Source organism: Ascidiella aspersa, chromosome 8, assembly GCF_963924565.1.
Source record: "Ascidiella aspersa chromosome 8, kaAscAspe10.2, whole genome shotgun sequence".
NCBI lineage: Eukaryota > Metazoa > Chordata > Ascidiacea > Phlebobranchia > Ascidiidae > Ascidiella > Ascidiella aspersa.
Window position 1 is genome coordinate 10966744 of NC_139454.1, and position 26765 is coordinate 10993508.

Below are 26765 nucleotides of genomic sequence, written 5' to 3' on the forward strand. Positions count from 1 at the left end.
TTTGCTTTGAAAAAATATGTTTACTGTAAATCAATCTTCATTGCTGTATATCATTGAGAGGGGTCGCTGACGCAAATAAGGTTTTATTTAAAAGCGGAGGCGTCTTATGTACGAAGGCAAAGACCGAACTCGGTTCTTCGGTTGTGTTAGACAGGTTTATTGGAAGAGCTGCGGTAAGCAATATATTGCGGACAGCTTTTTAAAGGCAATGGTACGCCAGAAAAATTATATTGCAATATATGTTTTGGTTTCAAACATGTTTTGTTTCATACAAGTGTTTTTTTTTATATACGGTACGGTATGTATTGACAAGTCTTTGAGTACCGTAGTATAACGCCCTACAACATTTTGCATTTAATGATCTACTGAGATGCATACACATATGTGCACATAGCCTACTAACCAACACAGCGATAAATAGATAAAATGGTTTAATATTTTGCTATAATAAGACTCCATTCTTCTATCGTTCGGAGATTTTAGTGATTGTAATTTCCACCAATATGCCCAAAATCAATGTTAAACAATATTTGAAGATTTTAATTACGGGTGTCCGTTCATATCGACTCGATACCCAATACTAAGCGGGATACTTGTCCAATACTACAGTGATATGCATGCCACTCTGATATCTATTTATCTAAGCATTTGAAATGTCGTCTGTGGGCCAAGACACCGATTTTCACCTTAAATGTAAATTTTAAAAAATATGTTATACCATCAAAGACTTAATTTTAATTAATTCATGACTTAATTTCATGACGCTGAAAAAGAATTTGAAGGTTTTAATACTTTATTTTTTGTTGTTTGTTAATAGTACCTAATGGCTATTCATACGGTATAGGGTCGGGTTACGGTAGTTTTCCTAAAACGATTGGATATTGATAACGGAATAAAATGTCAAGTATCGAACATATCTAGTCTTAATTCGTCAACGGCTATATCTCCGCCGTGGACTGCTCATTCGAGCCTTGAGCACCAATCACCCGAAAATGATGGGAGTGTTAAGCAGAATGCTGGATTATGCAATCAGCTGTGTTGGCAAGGCGTCAAAGGCTGTGTTGGCAAACCGATAAGACAGTGTAAAAACATGATTTCCGTGACTTTAACATAATGGCGGGAATGGTGCTCGTCAGCAAATTTCACAACTTGTAGATGCGATGCCATTAATACCCAGCGTTGTAAATCATTGCTGTTCAACCTTTCTTAGATTGGTGAACCGTTAAAGTTGGTGTGACAAACCCATGCACCCTGTTTACCTCAAATGTAAACTGAGGTAAAACGCGAGATTAAAAATCATTATACATAGGCCTACTGCCGAAGTTTTACACATTGTCGGTGAGAGTTCGATTATGGCTGCAGCCTGCTTTTAAATACTAATACTGTCAAAGCACAACATTCAATGTCAAATATTAATAGTTCATTAAAAGTTTGTAACGCACCCTTGTGTACCTTTTCGTACTGGTGCATCCCGTGCATATTTTGCACTGCTGGAAATAAGTCGTTTCAAAATAAATTAGGCCTAGTCAAGTTATTTTAAAATTATATAAGTCGCGGGCAAGTCATTTACAAAAGTGTCATTTGCTTATAAATCACTTTAAATCCAAGTGTAGTTATAGCAATTAATATGCGCCCACACAGCTAAAATTGTGCTGTCAGTTAGTATTGCTGCCTTACAAAAATGTTATGTTACACACTTTTACCAGTACAACGTGTTTTTCATTACCACCGACTGAATACATAACTGTGAAAAACATTGTCTGGATTAGTAGGTTTTTGTGCCTACAAGTAAAGTCCCAATCACATATTTATCCAAAATACTTCAAGTCGTTTAAACATAGAGACTTGCGTGCACGTAAGTACTGTCAGTGAGTTAAGTTATTACAACACTATACAAGAGTATTCCCAATCAAAATGATTACTATACAGTTTTATTGTAATATAATATAGGGTTGTTTGTGGCGAAACTCGCTAATTTACGCCAACTTACGCCAGATCGTTGTGCCAAATATTTTGTTAAAAAGGCTTATCTTAAAACAGACAACATTAAAAATTGCATAACATAAAAAAAATGCCCAGAAGTTGTGACCCCGGGAAATCGCTTGTGCACACCTAACCTACACACGCTAATATATATGACTCTGTACCTTTGATATACTGCGTTAGTAACATATGTTTTGAGGATTCAAGACATATTATACCACTGCAGAAGTCAAAATGTAGGCCAAAATAATATCCACTGTAAGGGTTTTTCTGTAACAGCACAAAAGTAAAGTGGCACAAGTAATATTTAATAAAATAAAAAATCACGGTTGTCGCGATTGAAAAAAGCGAAACATACAATAAAGGCGAAACGCTGATCCCATGTTACCCCTTTAAGTAAGTTATTGGCGAAAAAGGTGGGACTACAGAAGCTCTAAGCAAAGTATATACGTAAACGTTTAAAGTGGCGAATGTAACACATCCAAACGCTTACTTCTTCTACCACAGTAATCCACATTTGCGCCTTAGCAATGCAGGGTACGAACATGTTAATGGGTGAATATAAAAGTCTGGTTTTAAAAAAGACGCATTTTGTTTAAGGTAACATGTTCGTAAAGTGCAAATCTACGCAAACTTATACCACAAACGCACGCAAGGACAAAGGCGTAACGAAAAACACGACAAACACCAGGACAAGGACATGTTTTTGCTGCGCAGTTCACAGTCTAAATTTCAGAAATGGGTTACCGTAAAAGTCACGCTTGTTCAGAGTGTCCAATAGATGGACACGATGCTTCAGTGCGGACTCAATTCCTTGCATAACTGTTTAGCTTTCTCGATGTGCAGCCAGTGGCGGCCGTGCGATGCCTCGTTTTAGCGGCATTGGAATACGCGACCTTACCATTTGTAAGTTACCATTGCTCCCATACACTAATGTTCACTGCACTTGACTCATCTATGAAAGTGGAATGTTTTCCTTTTGTGTTTGTTGGAGGTATATATCTTTACAGCTTTGAATTCCGTAGAAATACTTAGTTGAAGCTTTTGTTTAAGTAATATATGTAAGTTTTGGTTCAAGAATCCTAAAAAGAGTTGATACAATTTTTCCAAACTTATTAGTGCCATGAAATCAAACACTATGAAAATCAGACTTTAAAAAAGAAGTAACCTATATATATAACTTATCGTACTACATATAGTGCCCTATACTGACAGTACTATGAAAAAATCGTACTAAAATAAGATTTGGATTTGAATAACATGCTGGTTCTGCAAAATAAATGAAAAATCTTTGACATAGAAAAGAGTTATTAATTTCTCCCTTAAATTTCAAGTACGAACCAGCATAAAACTTATTTAGCTGGGACACAGCCGTGATGAGATTACTTCTAAAATGTGTGCAGTTGTCAACCGTAAACATAAATTTAGGTGTGAGTTCTAAAAGCTTGGAAACAAAAAATTTAAACGACAAAATTGCATCCGAATTTTTTGTTTACTCAAATCACACGGTCTAATTTTTTTGGTATTGTAAAGGAAACCAATTATTAAAATATATTGTGGTGTTTTCTTTTTTCAAATGTTATATTTGTGGTATAACACTTGGGTTTATACATTCTTGTCTTCCTTGTCATTAGCAACAGCTCTTCACAGCTAAATTTACACTATATAGACAAGTATACAGAGTTCTGTTCGTCTCGAAAACAGTCGAGAAGAGTTGACGTTTTTTATTCTGCATTGATCAGTGGCAGTTTACAGCAGCGCAAGTTTATAAACTTTCCGTCAAATTTTCTTCATTTAAGGTCGCATCCTCAGTTGAACAAAGTTCACAATCTAGGCACTTTTCTTCTTCTTTCGTCGTTACCTCATCAGTTGGAATTTTGCTAAGAGGCGGAACTCCAAACCGGAAAAATTTTTGAACTTTTTTTGGAAGAAGCTTGTTGTCAAACAATGGCAAGAAAAGCTTGGGATCAGACTTGGCAGGATCGTTTGGGCCTAGAATGGAAAACACGTTGTGCTCATATCTAAACAATCAAGGCAGTAAGTTAAACTTGCTTAGTCGCAGCATTTTAGTGAGATTATTTGATACACTGCCTTTTGCAACAACTATAAGTAATTGTAGTTAGACAACAAAATAAAACATTTATTGTGATTTGGTAAACAGCAAACTTTTATTTCAGTCGGTAGAACCAAACAAAGGGCATTTATACAATAATTTGGCCGAATTAGCAATTTTTAAATTTTTTAAGTTCTCTCAGCGCAACATATCATGATGAGCACATCGACTTAAAACCGAAATAATTTCCTTAAAACGGCAGAAGACATACTTGAAAAGAAAAAAAGGATAAAAAACGTTTGCATTACATAATGAAAATAGGGCAATATATACTTTGGAGGACATGGTGCCTCCTTAAACAACCTCCACCCAGTGGCGTAGCCAGCCGAAAATTTTTGGGGGGGGCCAAAAAGTTGAACTTTTTTTGTTTAGCTTTTGTCATTGTATGAACTGCCGTATCTAACAAAAATAAATATGCTAGCAAACCGTTTTGATCGGCAACTGACTGAGTTTTAACGCAATACTCAAAATCCGTTCAAAAAGCAAAAACAAAATTACTAAAAATATTAAAACTACGTTATTATGTTTAGCAAACGTAAAACTACATCGCTTGTGACGCAACAATTGAAGGCGTGACATGCCTGTAATCGACTGATGTAGTACTGCACATAAATGCTTCAAAACAAATTATTAAGAGTAAAATATTTATAAATTTGGGAGGCATGACCCCTGTAGCCCCCCTGGCTACGCCTATGTTTCCACCCCGGGTCCGCCCCTGCTAATCATCCCAATATTTTTTAATACAAGTGTATCAATAGTATCCTTATAGAAATGGTGCTTCAATTTATTGATTACCGCAAACTGAATGTTTAAAATACGTGTTTCTCCTCGCCCTTACACACAAATGACGACAATGGCTGCAAATAGGAGCAAATATTCTTTAGTCTTTCCTGTTTTGGTCAAAGTGAGTCATTAATAAGTTCTAGTCATTTAAAATAGTAGAAATCGTTCTATTTAAATAAGAGACTGATAATGCCTTATTTGTGGCGAAATGTATTTTTGTTTTAAATGACTAGAACTTATAACTGACTGTTGACCTTTTTGACTAGAATTAATGACTAAATTTAACAAAGGCAGGAAAGTCTAAAAAATTTAGAATATTGTGTTAATTACCGTATACAGTTTACCTGAAATGAAGGAGACGACCATGGCAACGCTTATAGTTACAATTAAGGACATTAGCACGTAGTAGAGAGGAGAAATGGCAAAGAGGCCACTGACTTCACTACTTGTAGTTTCGCTGCTAAAGTAAAACGAACACGAGTTAATACAAACTGTATTAAAAAAGGAAAGACATAGCATTAGTGCTAAGCAAACATTGCCGGCGTTCTAGAATTGTCCTTTATGGCAGTTCTTTTCCACCGGGTGTATTGTACACCCCAGTTTATACCAGAATTGTTAAAAGGTGTACCAGTATTGTAAAAGGGTGTACCACATTTGTGGGGTGTACTGTGGTGTACAAGATATCGCATTGCAATAAATCCTATGATCAGGTATCATTACAAATAAGCAGGTTAATTACCAGATTGACTGGAGTGCACAATACATGGCACTACATGAATTTAAACGTACGTAGCTTGTAAACTACTGTAATCTATTTGTGTAATCATAACCAAATATTTCACTTAATAATTGTTATTTTAAGGTACTAACTACAGTTGTTCATAACGGTTAATAGTTCTTTATGCAGTAGGGGAAGTGCGGGACCCATGGAACATGGGGACCAATAAAACACTTGCATATTGCGCCCCCTGTTGGCGGAACTAAATAAAATTTTGGTTGTGGGAATAATATTTTGTGTGCAGAACTTTGGCCACAAAGTTCTACAGCATGCTTTTGGAAATAGTTCATTTATTTCAATTTTTCACTTTTCTAGGTGAAAAATTTGCCTTTTAGCGTGATATTAGTAAGGTGTTTTGATAGTCTTTAGGTAATCGTAAAGCAGTGAATACTTTTTTTGTGGAGAGAGAGAGGATATCTAGGTACATGTTCAAAGTTAGTTTGATTAATTTGGTTGAGACTACTGGCTAGCCATGAGTGTTTTTATTAAAAATGGTGATTAGAGGACCTTTGGAACAGTCTGTTCCATTAGTGTCTCGATCATTTCGTGATCATATTCTTAGATTTTAAGGATATTAGTATGCCAACTTTTAAGACAAGAAAAATCTGAATGCGAATGCGCATTTCCTAAAACTGATATTGCCGTCAATTGCAGTTTGTAATAGCGAAATAGCATATGGCGGATATTTTCGAACTATTTATTGTGAGGGGATGAATTATATGACATCCGTATGAGTGAATTGCTGAATATCCACCATATTTAGTTACGTAAATTGGCGGAATACAGGCTCTAGAGTCAGAGTCGGACTCGGGACTAGACGAAATCGCACATTAAACTATTATTATATTTGCAGATATTTTATTCTAAAAAGAAAAACAGTTGATATCATAAACCTCAGTTGCAAATTATAACAGAAATAAAAAAAATCATTTTCCATGTGTTTTTATTTTATTTCTGAAAATACGCTTTCTTGTGCCACTATTTCTACACCATTAACGAAGCAGTTGTGCACTTCAGGAATACTTAGCGCAGTGTTTTTTGATGCAGTCGTGCTCTGTTCCATAGGTCCCATAGGTTCTGTGGGGTGTGACCGATGGAACAAAAAGTTACGTTTTTTATATTTAAAATAAAACTTAGAAGGATATGTCAGATTTTCAATTATTTTCTTCATGTAGGTACCCATAGCTGTAAGCTTTCCAAAGAAAATGACCGCGAGTGTTTTTGAGTTGTAATTCGAAAGATATTATCGAAACATAAATCCGTTCCATGGGTCCCGCACCTCCCCTACTTAAGTTCAGTGCATTGCGTGGACTGGAGTGTACAAGTACTTCAGTAAACTTAAAAGTGTGTAGGCTACTGTTCCAAAACAGGTTGACAAGCACTGCTTTATGGCACCTGAATTTAATAATAATAGTTTAACACTTATAACTGAAAATAAATTTCCAACTAATAAAATCAGTCAACGTTTTCTTATAGTAGCACGATACCAGAATTGCGGTTTATACCTTTCCGTGGTATAAGACACCGTGCTTGCGCTGATAAGTGTGCTGCTGTATTCCCATGTTGTTGCGTTTGGTAGATAGGCTACATCGCATTGATCTGTTGTGGTGGGAAGGAAGGAATAGCGGTCCTTGGGTTTTCCATATATCAAGGCAGTCAATCCCACCCACAGCGTGAACGTTGTGCCCACTAATTGGCCGACCATAGCACCCTTTGATAAAGAATATAACGAAATTGTCAGTGTTTTAAAACTTAAATCAATGACTTCTTAAAAATATTATCAATGACAAAAGTGCAGTTTATATAATTACAGGTTTTCAATATTACTTTTTCTAGGGCCCTTTGGACTTTTGATCCAAGTGTTTTACCAACTGAGTAATGTGAACATGCGCATGTTTATCTGATGGGTAATTTATGCCAAGTGTTCATAATCAACCCTTGGTTTTACGCTTAGTGCTTTTTTTAAACAAATACTATATTGGCTAAAGACTCATTTTGCATTAAGCCTCTAACAACTGTGTTTACAGTCACGTTAATAAAAGGTATGAGCAAAGTAGTAATATGTTACAGAAAAACCGTCAAAACCACGTTTGAAAATATCCGGTAAAAATAGCGCTTCAACACTATTATCCTTTAATCACTTTGACGCTTTTCTTGCCACCAATGGTTTTCAACAATATAATTTCCAGGGATTTTAAAAAATAAAACGAGTAGCCTTATTGCTTGTTTCTGTTAATGTTTTCAGTCGACCAAGCTTACATCATGTAGCTATAGGATTTTTCTTTCCAGCTTTTTAATCAGTGTTTACAATTCTACTCATTTCCACGTAGAGTTAGACAATATATTTCGACCTTACCATAGTGTTACACCAAGGAAGGAATAAGCCCAGGGTAAATACACCGAACAAGGGACCCCCTACGGATCCGAATATGGTGAAACTCAGCTGTAATATTGTCGAATTTATGTATTCGATACAAAGAGCCCAAGCCATCACTAGAACTCCACAGAATAGCACTGAAAGGAATGCAAATGTTTATAGGACGATTATTTTTTAAGGTCAAAGTTCCTTCGGGGATTGTGTTTTATATCATAAAGATTTGAAACTTTTCGTCTTAGTTATTGACAAACGGTTGTGCAATTTTCCTAAATTATAAATTCAACTTTCGCCTTTTACAATTAAACTTAAGGAATTCCATTTAACATTAATAATATTTATACAGGTTAAAATTGCCATCTCGTTGGAAAATATTGTCTTGTTTGCATTTCCAAATCACGATTTTTTCGCCGGCTTTTTACGTTGTTTTAACCGGGTCAGACTTAATTACTACTGTTTTCCTAAATTACCGCCTGTCAGATTAACATGTCGACCGCGACTTGGGCTGTGGCGGCTCAAAGCAAAAGTTCGGCACCAAAACTCTATAAATTTAAATGTGATTTCACATTAAAATACGGTTCTAAGTAGAAACCATATGCTGAAATGTTGAGGTCTGAATTAAATTGTAGGCTTTTAACGTTTCAAACTTAAGACTTTTATCTTTAAGAACTTCTTGAAGTATGTTACCGCGCATAATTTAGGTAGAGTTCGCAAAATATCGCATTTAATGCAACGATTTTAATAGTACCAATTTTCGGATTTATACGAGATTTTACTCTTTGGACGAGATTTTGCGTTGTACACAGTGGTTCCGGGATTACATATTTGCTTAAATTTCATGCAGTGCGAACAATGGCTGCTATAACTAAGGTTTTACGTTTGTGAGTGGTTCCATGTCGATATATGTCACGATTGTCACGGGTTTCCGTTACGTAAAATATGTTTGACGTGCTTAGCTGTTGGGTATTTTGTTCAAAGTAAAAAAATAAGGTTTAGGTCTGTTAGTGATTCCCAATCGACATACATATCTCGAATTTTCGTTACGTTGGAGCCGATTGGGTTAGCGCTTATTTACTAAACCACCCCGAGAATGATGTGACGCCGGAAATACGTATTTGTTAGGGCAACCCATCGCCTTCGCTAAATCACAATGGTGTTACCACTACAACACTGGCCGTATCCTAAAAGGTTTTATTTTAAATGTGTATTTTCGACGACCTATTTTAGACACAATAAAAAACATTACATTTCGGTTACATGTGAAATTGCCACAAGTATTTTTTAAACCATCGGTTATAAAGCGAGATATGAGCACACTAACACGTTACGGGCCAACATAATATGTAATGATGTTTAACAGGGAACAACTTGATGGCCACCGATAACGATTTGGCAACGGGATTACATATTCGTTTTAAATATGACGCCAATCGATTAATTGCCGCTTTTACACAGGCCGTTTTCATATAAGGTTTTACTGATATTCTAAGAAAATATTTTTTCATTTTACACATATTCAGCGGCTAAAAGCATAGGGACGACCAGCTGCCAGTGTCATTGTTGTTTCACTATTATAAGCTATTAAATCATTGCGAAATACCAAAAAAACAAATAAATGAAATTTATTTTACCAAACGTGTAGCTCCACGTAGTGCAACACTGGAAATTAAAATGTTTTACCACTTTACGCACTATATTTAGCATCCCACTTTAATTGTGAGAAAGTACTTACTCGACCGATTTTATGCACAATACGGGACATTACTTTCGGTTACATGTTAATTACATGTTACACGTTCATTTACACCAGGGGTTCTTAAACTGGTGTCCATGGACCCCTTGGGGGTCCGTGAACTGATATTAGAGGGTCCATGAAGGCATAATTAAAGAACTAATCTTAAAGTAAAGATTTTTTAAAAGAAAACAATTTAATTCAAAATTAAACGGTTTTGCACTGAACGGACCGAAATAACAGAGTCATGAAGTCTATTCGATTGTGACGTCAATTTATGACGTCATTTTGGAGCATTTCTTGTCTACCGGGGTCCATGCAAAGCAAAAAAATTTTAGGGGTCCGCGGTAAAAAAAGTTTAAGAATCCCTGATTTACACTTACACGGAAATGATACACCATAATATGCGGTCAACAATCAACAGCTTGATGGCTTTATACATTTTTAACCACGCAAAATCGGGGCATTGCCCGAATGCACATAATAGATCGCGCTTATTGCAAAAGCTGGCATCTTATTGTTTGAATTAAATACCCTATTTAACCTGGGCAATGCCGGGTATTTTATTTCGTCTAGTAACTAGTTACTTTTAAAATGTGTGCGCTCATTTAATACACTCTCATTCTGGATTATCTTACCACCTTCCCATCCTAAAAAAGTAGTTGTCTTACCAAGTCCCTTGCTGACTGATAGTCTTGTCAACTCTGACATTTTTGGTCGCCAAGGAATAATGAAATCCTGCAGAACAAGCGCTCCCGAAGCGTTGATTCCGGACGATACGGTGCTTCGCCGTACAAAAAACGAAATGTGAAAATATTGCTTATTATTGCTGATTGCGTGGTTTTATGGGGCTAACGAGACACAAAGCTCTGTTGTGCTTACAGTGAATACATTTAAAAAATACGTTTTATAAGGATCGTGCATATATGTAATCATAAGCTGGTTATATAATGTCCAAATACCATGATTTTAATGGATTGCCATTTGCTTTTGTTAAAGTACAGTCGGGTACTAATGTATGACTTAAACAGCAAAAATTACTAAGATAATCCTACTTCTATTTAAATCTTCTATTTCTACTATTATTTTTCTGTTTTTTTAACAATATCTACCCAAATCCAATATTGATAACTCGTGTGATCACCTCCTTCAGAAGTTGTTTTAACGTGATTTAGCATTGATTGGACATAAGTTTTGTATTAATTTCGAACTACAAGGTATCTGTTCCAAACTTGAAAACGGCCTCTTTGAGCTTATTATGTGTACTACAATCGCGATTATTTCAAACGGAATTTAACAATCGTCGATTGGGTTCGAAGTTCCTGCCCAATAAAAACATTGATTTCAACTTAGTGGAAAATGTTCTTAGTTGCTTGGATGTATCTTGAGGCGCAAAATCGTACTGGAATGTTCCTTAATAAGTCGCATTTTAATCATACATAAAACACCCTAAAAAAACAATATGGGGTTGTTTAGGCTTTTTTGGTGTTGGAACTTGCAGTTTAAGAAATCATACATGCGGTTCGCGACTCCGACATAACCCAAAAAACGTTCACTCGACATGCAAAGGGCTTTAGTCAAGGGGATGGCATTCTAGCAAGATTTTGCGCCACGCGATACGTCCAACCAAGTAAAAACGTTTTGCCAAGAAGTTGAAATAAATCTTTAGATTGGGCTAGAAACCTTGTCTGGCCTGAAACGAATCGAAAATACTTCGACAAGTTAAAAAAAACGTTTACAGAAACGCGATTTAAAAGCCAAACTCATGAAGGCCATTTTGTGTTTCCTCATGTTATTGAAATCGAGTTTTGAGACATGTTGTAGAAAATAAATAAAACATAATAATAAACAAACAAAATGTTTTCGCCGCTTGAGTCAATTAATTTGCATATGTGTTACAGCTTAAACACGTGTGCTTTGAATAACTATGCAACAAACATCGAAATACAATCATACTTAAATCTTAAAATGAAAGTAAAGGAAACAGTAAGGTGCCATTTCAACCCATTGTGTCAATATCTGACAATAAGTTGTACATGGTTGTTTTTATAAGCCAAAAATTTTGCTTCTATGTAATCATTGAGCGAAAGCTGCTGGCCCATTTCTTTGATATCTGATAAGCTATAAGCAAACGGTAAGACATAGTGTTTTCCGTCAACCTGTTTTAACTTTGTCAACTAATTTATTTCTTCTGACCTTAAAGTTGCGCTGAATGCGGCTGACACAAAAAGGCCGGCCATCCCTGGTGTGTTGTGGAAAACCCGGACTGCCATATAAGGCATCAACTGGTCAGCTTTGACTATTTTTCCCGCCTTGAGCGGGTCGCAGCCCTCGAAGTAAGCGAACATCACACAGCCACATATCGACGCCATGAGCAAGAACAAGCAGGACGGGACCATAGATACCAAGGACGCTCTGCCGATAAGTTGTAAAAAGTAAAGCTTAGCGTTAAATCTAACAAAATTTTGTTGTATTTTTGGAGAAGAATTGAAATGATTTGTCTTGCCTAAAATTACCCTGCAAATGGAACGTCTCCTCTTATTTGCCTACTGTTAATAAATTAGCGCAAGTTGGTCTAAATTTAAACCCAGGCGCGCGGGTCATATGTGATCTTCCAAATCTGAATCCGGCGAAAAAATAAAAACGAGAACCGAATCCCAAATCCGAATCTAGCCAAATTTTCTGACAACGTCGAGTGCTGTGTCCGGCTCAGATGAACAGCCGTATCCCACCCTTCCCGTAACCATAAACTTGTGAAAATACAGCAAGTTACGAATTTTCTTTGGCGAAAAAAACACGTCAAACTCGGGACTCTTACGGAGTCTTACTTCATCAAGTAAAAAAAATCTTACGGAGTCTTACTTCATCAAGTAAACTTACATCCTTGCATCTCTTGGTGATTTACACGCCAAGTAACGTTGACTGATGGCCTGGTTTGATCCCAACGAAGCCCAGCCTATTCCTTGACCAATCAAAATGGACCCTAACGTATATGGGTAGGTGGGGTCCATTGAAAAGCTATGCATAAACGAAAACGATTAAATGTTAAATTTACTGTACTTCGCACAACCAACAAAATAGCCTACGATAAATCTTGCTTCAAATCTACGATCATTCGGTAAAATAAAAAACTAAAAAACACTGTCAGAAACCGTTTTTTAGTTTTGTTTTATATAATCACCTGTTGTTTTCTGTCAGAACTTTATGAGTAATTAACTAACTAAATGACCAAGCGGCCTACAATAAACTATACCCAAAATCCAAAATATTAGACCTCCTATTATTGTTTATCAGTTATGCGTTTCACTTACTTCATTGCTGTGTTTCTGTTGCCTCTTTCAAGAGCAGCCAATACGTTCCCAAATCCACCGACTTCAATCAAGCCCTTCACCACGACAGCCAACACACCGACGAACATTATAAAAGCTTGCACCGTGTCTGTCCATACCACGGCCTTCATGCCGCCCTTGCAGAGAATTAGGAGAAAGTACAAATAAATTAACCAGGCATCATTTTGATCGCATTCGACTCTGAGCAATATTATGCATAGGGAACATTAAAAACAAACCAATAGCAAGTTTCAGTATTAAATAATTAATAGATTGACGTAAAAAACCCAATTTTACTTAGACACATTCAATTAAAACATTTAAATTTAAGTCGTCATTTGCTTAAATATCTTAAGCCCATAAATCAGGTCATTTGCCCACTTTAATCAAATCAACGATTTTACCCGATACACATAATTGTCAAGTTAAGTTATTTAAAAACAGCGACTAATTAAGTGTACTTAAAAGAAGCCTACATCACTGGGAGCTGTATGCAGAATAAAAATGTAACTTTGACATTAATCAACGCTTACCAGGGCCGTGTAAATTGTGCAGAGCACAGAAGTAAGGACGATGTTGAGTTTTAAGCTCAAGGGAGTCACCGCGTTTAAGGCGAGGGCGGGAAGATAAGTTGCCATTCCCAAGTAAAACACCTGTTCATAAAAATGTTCCCGTAACATTTTGTTGTTTAAGATGAAACAATCCAAAACAACGACTTCTATTTTACAGCGATAATAAAAAATCAGATTTGTAACATAAAAGTCATATTATATTGCAGTTACGCCATTGAAGTATAACATCTCAGTTTATATATGGCGAGTGTGTAATTGTGTATAGGCTACAACAAATATGTGGATACCTATGTCTGATACCAATAGATTAAGCATTAGTATAATGTTGTAAACAACGGCAGCGCTTTCCACATGCAGGTATTATATGGCGCTGGAATTTATTTGAATTCTTGGTATTGTTTTCACAATTTACAAATATTTGTTTTTACGATCACGACGATAAACAAGAGCCCTCAATTGCACGAGACAATAGTAATACCTACCAGTCGAACGGTCACCGTCAGACAATTTATTTTCTTTATTGTTTCTGATGACATATAACTTTACGCAGGAAAATACTACCTTTAAGAAGGTAGTTTGTTAATATTTTAGAGGACGTTCGCGCTAAACCTTTAAAAAGTTTCGTCGAGCATTTTTGCTAGTTATAAACACGGTTAAAAAATAGTTAAAACATTTAGCACTCACGATTTTAATATTGACGATGACCGATTCCACAGCACGAACTTTTCTGCAAAAACGGATTTCCAGAAACTAAAAAGTACAATCATTATTAGATAAGGGATTTCGTAATCTCGGTATATTTATTGCCTGAAAGTGTTTTACAAACCTTTGTTTAATCGGTTTATCGGCATGTACAGTAACGAATGGTATATTGATTTTGGAGTGTAAATGTTTACTTAAAATACCTCGTAAATTGAAGAAAGACCGAGCCTGTGTATCAACGGTACGTAGTAAAAGCACAAAATGGCATTGCCGATAACTCCGGCAACGCAGAGCCATAATGTTGCCGTCCCATAGCCGTACGCTTCAGTTGGAAAACCAATCACAGTAAGGGCTGATACAAATGAAACGGATATCGAAAGACCGACTGGAATCTGATTAAAAATTAAACGCAGGTTATTTGCATATTTTAAACTGCTTTCAAAAATGTGTCCACTTTTTTGTCAGAATGTGTGCACATTTTTAAAAGAAAAACATGCGCACATTTTGAAAAAAAGTGAATGCGGAAACAATTTAATGCCTCTTCTACTATTTGTTTTCCTCTTGCTCTTTTCACTTTAACTCTACCCGTCTAACTCTACTGCTCTAGCTCTTCATATCTAAATCTTCTTCTCTAAATCTCTACCCTTACTATTCTCCTCTACCGTTGTCTTCTAACTTTTCTCCGACTCTTCAATCTGCTGTTCTTTCAACTCGGACTCCAAATCTTCAACCAACTCTTTCTTCGACTCTTCCTTCGAGTGTTTCTCCAATCCTTGCTACAACTTTTCTCCAACTGCCACTCCGATCCTTCTTTAGCTTTTTTTTTCTCTAACTCTTCTTAAACTCTTTCCCCAACTCTTCCACCAACTGTGACTCCAAATCTTCCACCAACTTTTCTCTGACTCTTATTTCGACTGTTTCTCAGACTCTTACTCCAACTCTCTCTCAAACTTTTCCTCCTATACTCTGTATCCAAGGCTCACGTGAACTCTTTCTCCTACCTACTCTTCCCCAAACTCTAAGTCAAATCTAAATGTGCGCACATTTCTAAAGCCTGTTTAAAATTTGCGCACATTCTCAAAAAAAGTGCGCACTTTTTTGGGTGATACATGTATTAGATCAAGTATATCCTAGCAAGCATTTTTGTGTGTGTGCTACCGAGTTATTATCAATAGCTTAAAAATATGTATATTTAAAACACTAAGAATAGCCTAAACGAAACCCCAAACGAAAACGTATTTTTTAACGTACTTCTATGTCATATCTTAGCAACGTCAAACCTAAAGTATGCCTGGCTCTGCTGACAAATATAGTTTTAGATCCGCCGTATATGGCCAGCAAAGCTACCCGACCCGTGTACAGTTGATACATTTAGTGTAATTGGAACTTAAATATCCAATAAAAACAAACATGGAACAACATTAACCTTTTGTCCAACCTCAATAAATTTAAACTATACTTGTAGAAAAACACTTTTTACAAGATTATCAGTATTGTGGTGATTAAAAATCAAACAATTTACTGGCGACATAGCTCGATTTCCAAAATAATAATTCTCCGTTGTTTTCTTCATTCTATCTGTGATTGCATAATAGAATCCCACGAAAAGAGAAATGCACAACAATCCTGCAACGGAACACCAAAAGTTGTAACTACTAATAAATAACGTAAAGCGTAAGTTGTAAAATTATCACTTTTTTACAAATTGCAAACTGTAAAGATTTTTAAAACAAAGCATGCCGGCCCACGTAAATATTAATCTCAACGCTAGGTTACTATTTGGACAAAAGTCAAAGTTAATTGGGTAAATTCTTTAACTTCAAAATAAACAAGAATGTATTTTAAGTGAACTTCGCTCACCGATGAAAACCACCAAATCAACTGTTCCGAAATATGTCGGTTCCGACATTTTGCTTTGAAAAAATATGTTTACTGTAAATCAATCTTCATTACTGCATATCATTGATAGGGGTTGCTGACGCAAATAAGATTTTATTTAGCGAAGGAGGCGTCTTATGTACGAAGGCAAAGGCCACACTCGGATCTGCGGTTGTGTTAGACAGGTTTACTGGAAGAGCTGCTGTAAGCAATATATTGTGGACAGCTTTTTAAGGGCAATGTTACGCCAGAAAAATTACTTTGCAATATATGTTTTTGTTTCATACACCGTTTTTTTTAAATAGGTAAGTTATGTATTAACAAGTATTTAACTAATATAACGCCCTACAACATTTTGCATTTAATGAACTACTGAGATGCAGACACATATGTGCAACTGCACATCCTAACCCAGTGATTTCCAACCTGTGAGTCGCGACCCTATGTGGGGTCGTCTAAACCTATTCTGGGGTCGTCATCACCCACCAATTCATGCAGTTTAGTGGTTTCATTGCGCTAGGGGTTTAAACGATTAAAAAAAAGCTAAAGAAAATTTAAAATTCATCTTTCATGTGTTAACTTTAATTTCATGTGTTAATTTGCACTTCTCATTTCATTACACACGTGTAGCCACAATTCTCGGACATTAAAGCCTACATATCTTAAGTGTAATATTTAATCGCTCGTGTAATATTATAAACAATTACTTATCAAAGTACAAACTCGAGTCGCATGTAAATTCTGATTTCATTTTATGTGTAATTTTGGGTCGGTTAATAAAAAGGTTGTAGACCACTGCCCTAACCAACGAAGCGATAAATAGATAAGAATATTTAATAGTTTGCTATTTATAGGACTCCATTATTCCATCGTTGGGAGATTTTAGCAATTGTGATTGCCACTAATTATGCGAAAAATTAATGTTAAACAAAATTTGAAAATCCTAATTACGGATGTCCGTTAATATCGACTCGATACCCTATACTAAGTCCAGGGATACTTGTCCAATACTACGCTGATATGCATGTCACTCTGATATCTATTTATCTAGGCATTTGAAATATCGTCTGTGGGCCAAGACACCGATTTTTTACCTTAAATGTAAATTTTGAAAAATATGTTATACCATCAAAGTAACTTAATTTCATGACGCTGAAAAAAATTTGAAGGTTTTAATACTTTCTTTTTTGTTGTTTGTTAATAGTACCTAATGGCTATTCATACGGTAGCCTATAGGGTCGGATTACGGTAGTTTTTTTAAAAAAGATTGGATATTGATATCGGAATAAAATGTCAAGTATCGAACATCTCTAGTATTAATTCGTCAACGGCTATATCTCCGCCGTGGACTGCTCATTCGAGCCTTGAGCACCAATCACCGGAAAATGATGGGAATGTTAAGCATCGGTTTAAATGTTGGATTATGCAATCAGCTGTGTTGGCAAGGCGTCAAGGCTGCGTTGGCAAAGCGATAAGACAGTGTAAAAACATGATTTTCGCAGCTTTAACATAATGGCGGAAATGGTGCTCGTCAGCAAATTTCAAACTTTGTAGATGCGATGCCAGTAATACCCAGCGTTGTAAACCATTGCTGCTCAACCTTTCTTAGATTGGTGAACCGTTAAAGTTGTTGTGACGAACCCATGCACCCTGTTGACCTCAAATGTAAACTGAGGTAAAACGCGAGATTAAAAGCCATTATACATAGGCCTACTGCCGAAGTTTTACACATTGTCGGTGAGAGTTCGATTATGGCTGCAGCCTGCTTGTAAGAACTAATACTGTCAAAAAACAACATTCAATGTCAAATATTAATAGTTCATTAAAAGTTTGTAATGCACCCTTGACCCCTTGTATACCTTTTCGTACTGGTGCACCCCATGCATATTTTGCACTGCTGGAAACAAGTCGTTTCAAAATAAATTAAACCCAGTCAAGTTATTTTAAAATTATATGCAGCCAAGTCTTTTCATTGCCACCGACAGAATACATAACTGTGAAGACATTGTGCCTGCATTGCGCGGCATTACAGCATAGCAAACTGCATTTATTAAGTCAGCCTCATCTTTTAAAAAAATAATAAGTCAAGTCCCAATCGGAAACAATTAGAGAAAGTCAACTCCCAAGTCAATGTCATAAAAAAACTGTTTAACTATTACAAAAACAAGTCAATTTATTCGTCTGAAAAAGTTAAGTTTATCATTTCATTTTATCCAATAACTTCAATTCGTTTAAACATAGTGACTTAGTGAACGTAAGGTTAGGTCATTACAACACTATATAAGAGTATTCCCAATCAAAATTATGAGTATACAATTTTATTATAATATAATACAGGGTTGTTTGTGGCGAAACTCGCTAATTTACGCCAAATTGCGCCAGATGGTTGTACCAAACATTTTGTTAAAAAGGCTTATTTAAAACAGACAACATTAAAACTTGCATAACATAAAAAAATGCCCAGAAGTTGGGACCCCGGGAAATCGCTTGTGCACACCTAACCTACACACGCTAATATATATGACTCTGTACCTTTGATATAATGCGTTAGTAACATATGTTTTTGGGATTTAAGACATATATACAACTGCAGAAGTCAAAATGTAGGCGAAAATAATGTCGCCTGTAAGTGTTTTATGTAACAGCACAACAGTAAAGTGACACAAGTAATATTTTAATCAAATAAAATAATCACGGCTGTCGTGATTGAAAAAGCGAAATACACAATAAAGGCGAAACGCTTATCTCATGTTACCCCTTTAAGTAAAGGTATTGGCGAAAAATGTTGGACTACAGAAGCTCTAAGGAGTCTAAGCGAAGTTTCTGCGTAATAATTTGGGCCTCAGCATGTAACGTTTTATTTGCTAAGTTTCATAACAACTTCAAATATTTACTTTTTCCACCACAGTAATCCACATACGCGACTTAGCAATGCAAGAAAACGAGGTACGAACAAGGGTGAATGTAAAAGTCTGACGCATTTTGCATTTTGTTCAAGGTGACATGCTCGTAAAGTGCAAATCTATGCAAACATATATCACAAAAGCACGCAACGACAAAGGCGCAACGAAAAAGACGACAAAGCAATGGCCAGAACATGTTCTTGGTGCTCATTTCACAGTCTAAAATTTCGGGAAGGAGTTCCCGTAAAAGTCACGCTTGTACAGAGTGTATGCAGTCCAAATCGCAAAGGGACGGGCGTGATGCTACAGTGCGAACTCAATTCCTTGCATAAGTGTTTTGCTTTCTCGATGTGCAGCCAGTGGCGGCCGTGCGAGGCCTCGTTTTAGCGGCATTGGAATGGTTGACCTTGGACCGTACCCCAGCGAAGCGCAGAGGCGTGCAGGTTCGCACCAAGCCGCTTTGAGTGCCTCTTAACGGGACACGTGGTCCACCTAAACGCATGGGCGAGTGGGTTTCGGGTTTTCGGGAGTGTCGCGTCGGGCGGTTTTCAGTTCGCTCTCGCACTGTAGGTGCTTTTTGGGGCTCGGCCTGCAGGCAGGGCTGCCAAGGGGTAGGATTCACGTATGAAGGAGTTGCGCTGTTCGGTCGTTGCATTTCTGAAAAAGGGAGATAAAATTGGTTCTTGAATCGTGATTTGTGTTTTGTTAAAAACGATACCAATTGGGGATGTTCAGTACTTAGGTACCGCCGTCTGATCCTATACCACATGACGTTATTACCATGGTAAAATAAGTATATGATCAAATCGAAACGAGCAATAGTTAAGTTTTTCAGGGTATAGGGTCAATATTTTATTTTCGTTAGATTGCTTGTTTAGGGATTTTACAAAAGAAAACTAAAAACAAGGCTGACAAACAAAAATGAATGGTTATGGACAAGTATCAATACCATTAATTGCTTGCACTGCAATCCTGATTATACCAACTGATTGGTATTTCCGATTAATTGGCATTAAAGAACAGCTCCAAACCGATATTATCTAAATCTTTATCAGCAAGTAAAACTTGAAGCTAAGTTTTATTTTTAATTATGCGAGTGAAGTGATCAAACAAAAATTTATTAGGGAAACTCTTTTAAACTTTGTTACAAAATACGGTATACGCTATGCTACTTAGGAATGTAGATATAAAAAGGAGCAAGATGACGTTCTTTACGTCTTCAGCACCGTTTTTGTTGCTGGTTGGTGCGTTACGTTGCAAGTGTTTGCTTAAAATAACGGGAGTAAAAAGTTTTTTTAGATTTTAACCCACTTGAAAATCTTTGTTTATTCTTCTCAAGCCAGCTTTGAAAATGTTCCTCATTTATTTGCTTTTTCTCTTCTTTTATTCTCTCTTCATTTTCTTTTTCCTGTTTTTCCTGAAAGTTAAACGTAAAAACGTATAATACTGAAGATTTATCCTAATTTACTTGCAAATTAACGTAAAAATATGCAAAATTATGCTGTAAAAAATACCTCTGCGACAAAAACTTTTGATCTGATTTTTTGCTTTCTGACCAAGTTACCTTTTCTCTTTTCTTTTTTTCATCTTGGTCATGTTTGAGTTTCCACTGTTTGTATCGCTCCCTTGACTCTTCCTCGATTCTCTTCTTCTTGGATTCCTCCAGCTCACCTGAGATCTTCTTTTGCCGCCGCTCCGATGAGTTTTTTAAATGTAACTGCAAATATGAGAAGCACATCTAGAGTTTAAATATTGCTCAAAATAAAATTATACCATTTCCTAATTTTGATTTATTTTAAGCAATCTAAGATTCTATTACAACAAAAAGCGATTTTTTTATTTGTCCATCAGCCATACCAGCGTGGTCCAACTTATTTTCATTGCGGGCCAAAAACAATTTTTTTTTTATCTTGCGGGCCAATGTTTTTAAATAGCGATTCTAGGCTTATTGCTGGCAAATTATACATAGCCCATGGCAGTGGTTCTTAACCTTTATTCAGCCGCGCCCCACTTTGGTAATTTTCATATGCCTTTCGCCCCCTACGAAAAGCAATTCGGCATTTTCCACTAAATATTGCTAAGACAACTTGAAAATAGTAAAGTTGTTGGCGGTTGCGCGAAGCATGAAAAAAAAGAGTTTAATTGGTTGAATTGGCGCTAAACTGTAAATTCAGGAGGCTTTTTGCATTGGGCATGCAATAAATTGCTCGTGCTCGACACATTGATTTAAACAGTACGTTATCTTGTTTCAAAAGATGTGACGACACACAATACAACATCCATATTGCAAAAACATTATAGATTCGCGCAAAAAAGTTTGAGTCCCCCTGTTGCAAGCCTGTTGTCATATATAAAATATGGATAAAACATAGTTTGGCGAGGACTTTTATCCTTTATTTATAAGTTAACGGGGGAGGACTTTTATCGTTTATTTATAAGTTAGAAAAATTGTAATTAAATAGGGCCGTTATACATTCGATGATATGAAAACATGCCATGGCACTCAAAGAGATTTTGGACTAAAACATAGTTAAGAAAAGTAGAAAAACAAGATTCGCGTGAAGCGCGAAAATTTTTTGCAGTTTCAATGTTAAATATGGCAAAAACAGAGTTTGTAGACTACAGCGCTGTAGGAGTGGAGTAAAAACAAAACGAAACCATTAAAATCATTGCAAAAAAGGCGGCCCCTAAGAATTGCTTTGACGCCCCCAGGTTAAGAACCGCTGGCCTATGGCATATATACGAACTTTGAAATCTACACCTTTGTTCAGCTACGATAGTTTTTAAATCACAAAGGATCATTTACGAAGTTTTTTTGTCCATTACAATAACAACGAACAAACAAAGGAAGTGATATTGTTAGATTGCAGCAAAGCTGACGACCAGTTCGCGGGCCAAAAAAGGGGAACGGGCCTGCAGTTGGACCACGCTGAGCCATACTATGCCAACTTTTGTTTTTCACAGCGGTTCTCAATTTTCTACTTAATATGCAAAGTGACCAATGAATCACTGATATAGTGATTTTTATATGAACTACAACAAAGTACTTTTGGTATTCAACACTTGCAATCCTTAATAAAAGCGACACTTTTTGCAATTTGGGGAATGCTACCTCATTGTCCAATTACTTTCAGTTAAACAAATACTGCTATTTATGATAGCATTTGGTTATCTCTGCAAACTTAAGTAAGTAGTTGCTATTGGGCACTTGCCCTTGGTCAAACCATTGCACAGCTTTACTGCCATTCATATATTTAAAAAAATGGACATGATATTCTCAAAGCAAAACAGTAATGTTTATTTGTTACGTTGCATGAACCATGTTTTTCGAACCAGACTTAACAATTTCATAAATCATTATTTTTCGGTAAAGAAATATTTTCTCTGTGGAATAGCGCTAACCAATAATCTTCACTGCTCGCAAAAAATTGTAATATTTAAAGCAAGAGAGCAGATTTTCAACCAGAAAAGCTTCAGTGTGGCAGTTATGGCCACCAAGTTATGGCCACCACGCTGAATAACATGAGAGGGTTGGGATTAACAATTCATGAAATTGGTTGGCCAATTCTCTTACAATTTTTGCGAAAATAGAGGCCTGAATGGTACAAATTAAAACAAACATTATAGTATCTTACTGGTAAATTTATCATTTCCACATGGTACAGTTGAGCACCATAAGTGTTACACATGCCATTAGCAACCTTTATTATTTTAATTTTTGTTAAAAAATAAAGTTATTGTATATTTTAGGTTAACAACAAACTTTAAGAAGTTTTTCCTCCACCCACTGCTTGTGACGATCTTCTGCCATTTCAATACGAAGCTGTTTTTTCATTTCTTCTTCTTTCTGCTGTTGTTCTTTTAATTTTTCCTCTGCCTTCTGGCATAAAAAAATCCCACAATACAGGGCTGGTTGAATAAAGGCTTATTAAAACTTTCATTAGGTTTTACTTCTGTACAAATTTAAACCAATCTACTTGGTTAAAACTTGCCCAAATTAGTATTTTTAAGTAATGTTTGAAATAAGTACCTATTTGAGCAATCCTTGAACAAAAAGTACCAAAGTTAGTTTATTCAAAGTTACAGGCAAATAAGAAATGGCCCAAACTATTATTTTAAGGATATGCTACAACTAGGGATGTTCAAAGTAGAATATCGAATCCAATTCTGCCGTTTATTTCGGGTAATTGGAACCGATATAATTTAATGTTTTACTGCTGATTGTTGCGCCTAATTGTGACAACGCGTGTGGTAAGTTGGCCTGTCGCTGCGGCAACCAATTTATAGTGCTTGCTTTAAATGTTACCTGGGAGAGCAGTGTCAGCGTTATTTTCGGGCGACCAATTACTTCGCATCTCGCGATAACGTGCGTCTAATAATTAGGTGTCAATCAAGCGTTATTGGGCGAGCGACTAACGTGTAATGTCAGGTGCGGAGTTCGCAATTTCCCTAAATGCGTTAAGTTGCAATAGTAACATTACATTGTAAAACGTGCTGGCCGTTCACAAAATGCGCTATAGGGTTACTTGTCAACTTTAGGCCAATATTCAGAGAGGTTATGCAGTTATGCACAGCGTAATTGTCAAGTATTCATTATGTCAATAGTAACTTTATATTCTTTGCAGTACAGTATTTGACTGCATAACAGATCATGTCAGTCAAAAAAGAAGCACTAAAACCCAACAATGTTTTAAAAAAACATGACTGAATTGCTAAAGAGTTCTGTGTGCAGTGTTGCATTGTACTCACTATTGGCATAAATATAAGTTTTGGCAACAACCTGGACAGATTATTTTATTATAATGTACACATGTTAGCAAATTGTTTGGGCGATTTATTGCTGTGATTGTGGGCCCTGTAGGATACATTAAGATTAATCCCTTCCCCAAACAAAATCGAGGTTAAATAATTTAATAAAAATATACTAGGATTCGCTATTCTAGATTCGTTATTCTAGATTCGAAACCTATTATTCTAGAATACCTTGGGATTCTACTTTGAACATCCCTAGCTACAACAATCAAAAAGTGCTTTAATTAGATTTATTTGAGATGCAGACAAACAATAAAGTAAATGGAGCTATGTATAAACATGTACCCAAATAAGTTTTATTTGAGCTAATGCTAGAATTTATCCAGCTTTGTGAAATGAAAACAATTTATTTTTTCGTAATTCTGGCAAAAATTCAATAAAAAAAGAGTCTGGATTTTTTCGCTGACAACGTTGTAACTTGTAATTAAAAGTGATGACTTTTATAGTATTTGCAAAATCTCATAACATTTAAGAAAATACATAAGTCATGTCTAAATATATTTATTAAGTGAAGCTAGGTTATCTTAGGCTGTAAACAGGCTAAAAGAAAGATACTATATTTAGTTAAAACTTCTTGGGAACTTTTACGTTTGATATTTTAGGTTTTTTGCATACTGTTGTTCAGCTCATTTTTCGGGCACATGGTGAAAAATATTGAGAGAACGCTGGTCCATATCAAAGACCTGACAGAATAAATTACCTTGATTTTGTTTTTCTCTCTTTCTGTTTGGAGTTTGTGAATCAACCATTGCTCCCATACACTAATATTCTCTGCATTTGACTCATCTATGAAAGTCGAGTGTTTGCCTTTTGTATTTGTAGAGGTATATCTCTTTACAGCTTTGCCTTTCGTAGGAATTCTTAGTTGATGATTTTGTTTATGAATAATAGATGTCAACTTTGGTGGAAGAATCCTAAAAAGAATTGTACAAATCTTTCCAACCTTAGTAGTGCCATAAAATGAAATATTGTGAAAGTTAGGCTTTAGAATAAGTATATACATAGCTAATTCTAGTATATACAGTACCCTGCTGACAGTACTGTGAAAAAATGCACTTATAATAGATTTGAATTTGAATAACATATATACAATGCTGATTTTGTAAAATAAATAAAATCACCATTGTTAAAATAGAAGAAAATTATTTAATGTTTTACAGTAGATAACTAAATAATTCAAACCTGGGAGAATAAATGAATTATTTGAGCCCTTGGGATTGTGGCCAAACTCAGTCAGCATAAATAGAAATACTTTGAAATATGACCTTAAACTGTTGGAATAAGTTCATCGGAAATAAGACCTAAATAAGATCACCTAAAACAGTAGGGAGAGGGTATGGGATGATCTGTCTGACATTGGCAGTTTTAGTATGTTTGGACACCCTAGTTTTAATGACAATTTTCTGTTTGTTTTTGTTTGGAGTTAGGTGCGTGTAGGTAGTAGCTGGGTAAAAAAATTGGTTAGAATGCGGGTTAGCATTGGGTTTGGGGGATTTGTGTATTATAAAATTTATTCTTAGGGATGTTAGTGTAAAGTTTGGGGTGGGTTTGTCATTATTCTGGCCATTTAAGTCTTATTCTGACAGGTTAAGGTCACATTCAAATCTTGACCTTATTTCGCGTATTTGGTATTCATCATATTGGAAACCCAGGTTGGAAAGTAAGGCTTGACCCCTCAGCCACAGTCATAGCAGCGCATTTCCAGTAAAATCAACGTTAAATGCGGTCAGCCATGAAAAATCATCAAACGCGCAAAACTTTCGCCGTGCTAACGGTTTTCGGTATAGTACTCCATTTGCAGCCAGGCAAATTTCACAAAAAACGTTATTACAGCCACGCAAATTTCGACGGAAATGTTATTACAGCCGCGCAATTTAAAGCTGCAAAATCGCCCCCCCCCCCCCGCACAAAATTTAAGGTTTCCAATCTGGTTGGAAACTGTGTTTTATTTCTATGTTAACTTTTTTCTAATTTCGGTCTTATAGCTTGTGTCCGGCAAAAACAAATAAATCTTCCAATGTTTATAAAGCTTTGTTACGCCGCACAGAAATGTTACAGGAACAACAGAATGAATCATTAAAAAAATGGACCCGGACGAACATGTAGTTTGTATTGTAGACCAACGCCACAAACCATGCAACTAATATACTCTTCCTTTATTACTGTGGGTAATAATAACACAACAAATAAATCACATTACGTAGTTTTTAACTTACAGTTTTTCATCCTTTGCAACTCGATGGATCTGCTCATAGCTTTCTGACCCAAATGAATCAGACGAAAATGAATCTGGGGAGCACGAGTCAAACAAGTCCGACCTGTAATGGCCAGCAGACTGACTGGGTTGCGAATCCAAAAACGAGCCACTCATTTTCCAATGACGAACATCCAAGGTAACACAGTGTACTATTAAATTTCCGAAACAATCTTTGCAAAAGATATATAACTTATTTCTTAACGTTCTTCAGCGGGCATCTTTCAAATCGGGAAAATAATTTTACGTCTAATGGTATAAAAGTATGTTTTGTTTAAAATAGTAAATAGTTAACAATAGCTCAAAGGAGAAATATTGTCACCAAAACTACTTCAAATAACGGATTTTATTGCGATCTTAAATGCAATCTATTGCTATTCTTTTTATTAAAAAAATAGTTGAGGTGGAATAATTTGTATGTTAAAGTTTTATTATGTTATGATTTGGTTTTGTAAATCTAGCTGTCTTAGCCCAACGACATATAAACAAGGTACGCCCTCAAGTAAAAAAGGTTAAGAAACACTGGAGAAAATGTTGTTTGTGTTTTTTCAT

The 26765-nt window shown here is 35.9% G+C and overlaps 2 protein-coding genes across 2 annotated transcripts; both read right to left on the reverse strand.

The window, feature by feature from the left end:
- Positions 1–3748: 3748 nt before the first annotated feature.
- Positions 3749–16275, reverse strand: LOC146136075 (sodium/iodide cotransporter-like). Its single transcript, XM_083396154.1, has 13 exons — positions 16227–16275; positions 15889–15992; positions 14570–14758; positions 14349–14414; positions 13626–13745; positions 13075–13229; positions 12644–12781; positions 11960–12178; positions 10435–10547; positions 8014–8171; positions 7163–7368; positions 5224–5339; positions 3749–3975 (listed from the first exon to the last, which is right to left on the reverse strand). Exons 1-13 carry the CDS (start codon positions 16273–16275, stop codon positions 3749–3751), a joined length of 1860 nt encoding a protein of 619 aa, XP_083252280.1.
- Positions 16276–19224: 2949 nt separating this feature from the next.
- Positions 19225–26405, reverse strand: LOC146136076 (uncharacterized). The gene is made up of 6 exons (XM_083395807.1): positions 26176–26405; positions 24660–24873; positions 22911–23027; positions 20712–20864; positions 20459–20564; positions 19225–19804 (listed from the first exon to the last, which is right to left on the reverse strand). Exons 1-6 carry the CDS (start codon positions 26328–26330, stop codon positions 19464–19466), a joined length of 1086 nt encoding a protein of 361 aa, XP_083251933.1. The 5' UTR covers positions 26331–26405; the 3' UTR covers positions 19225–19463.
- Between the last annotated feature and the right edge of the window lie 360 nt (positions 26406–26765).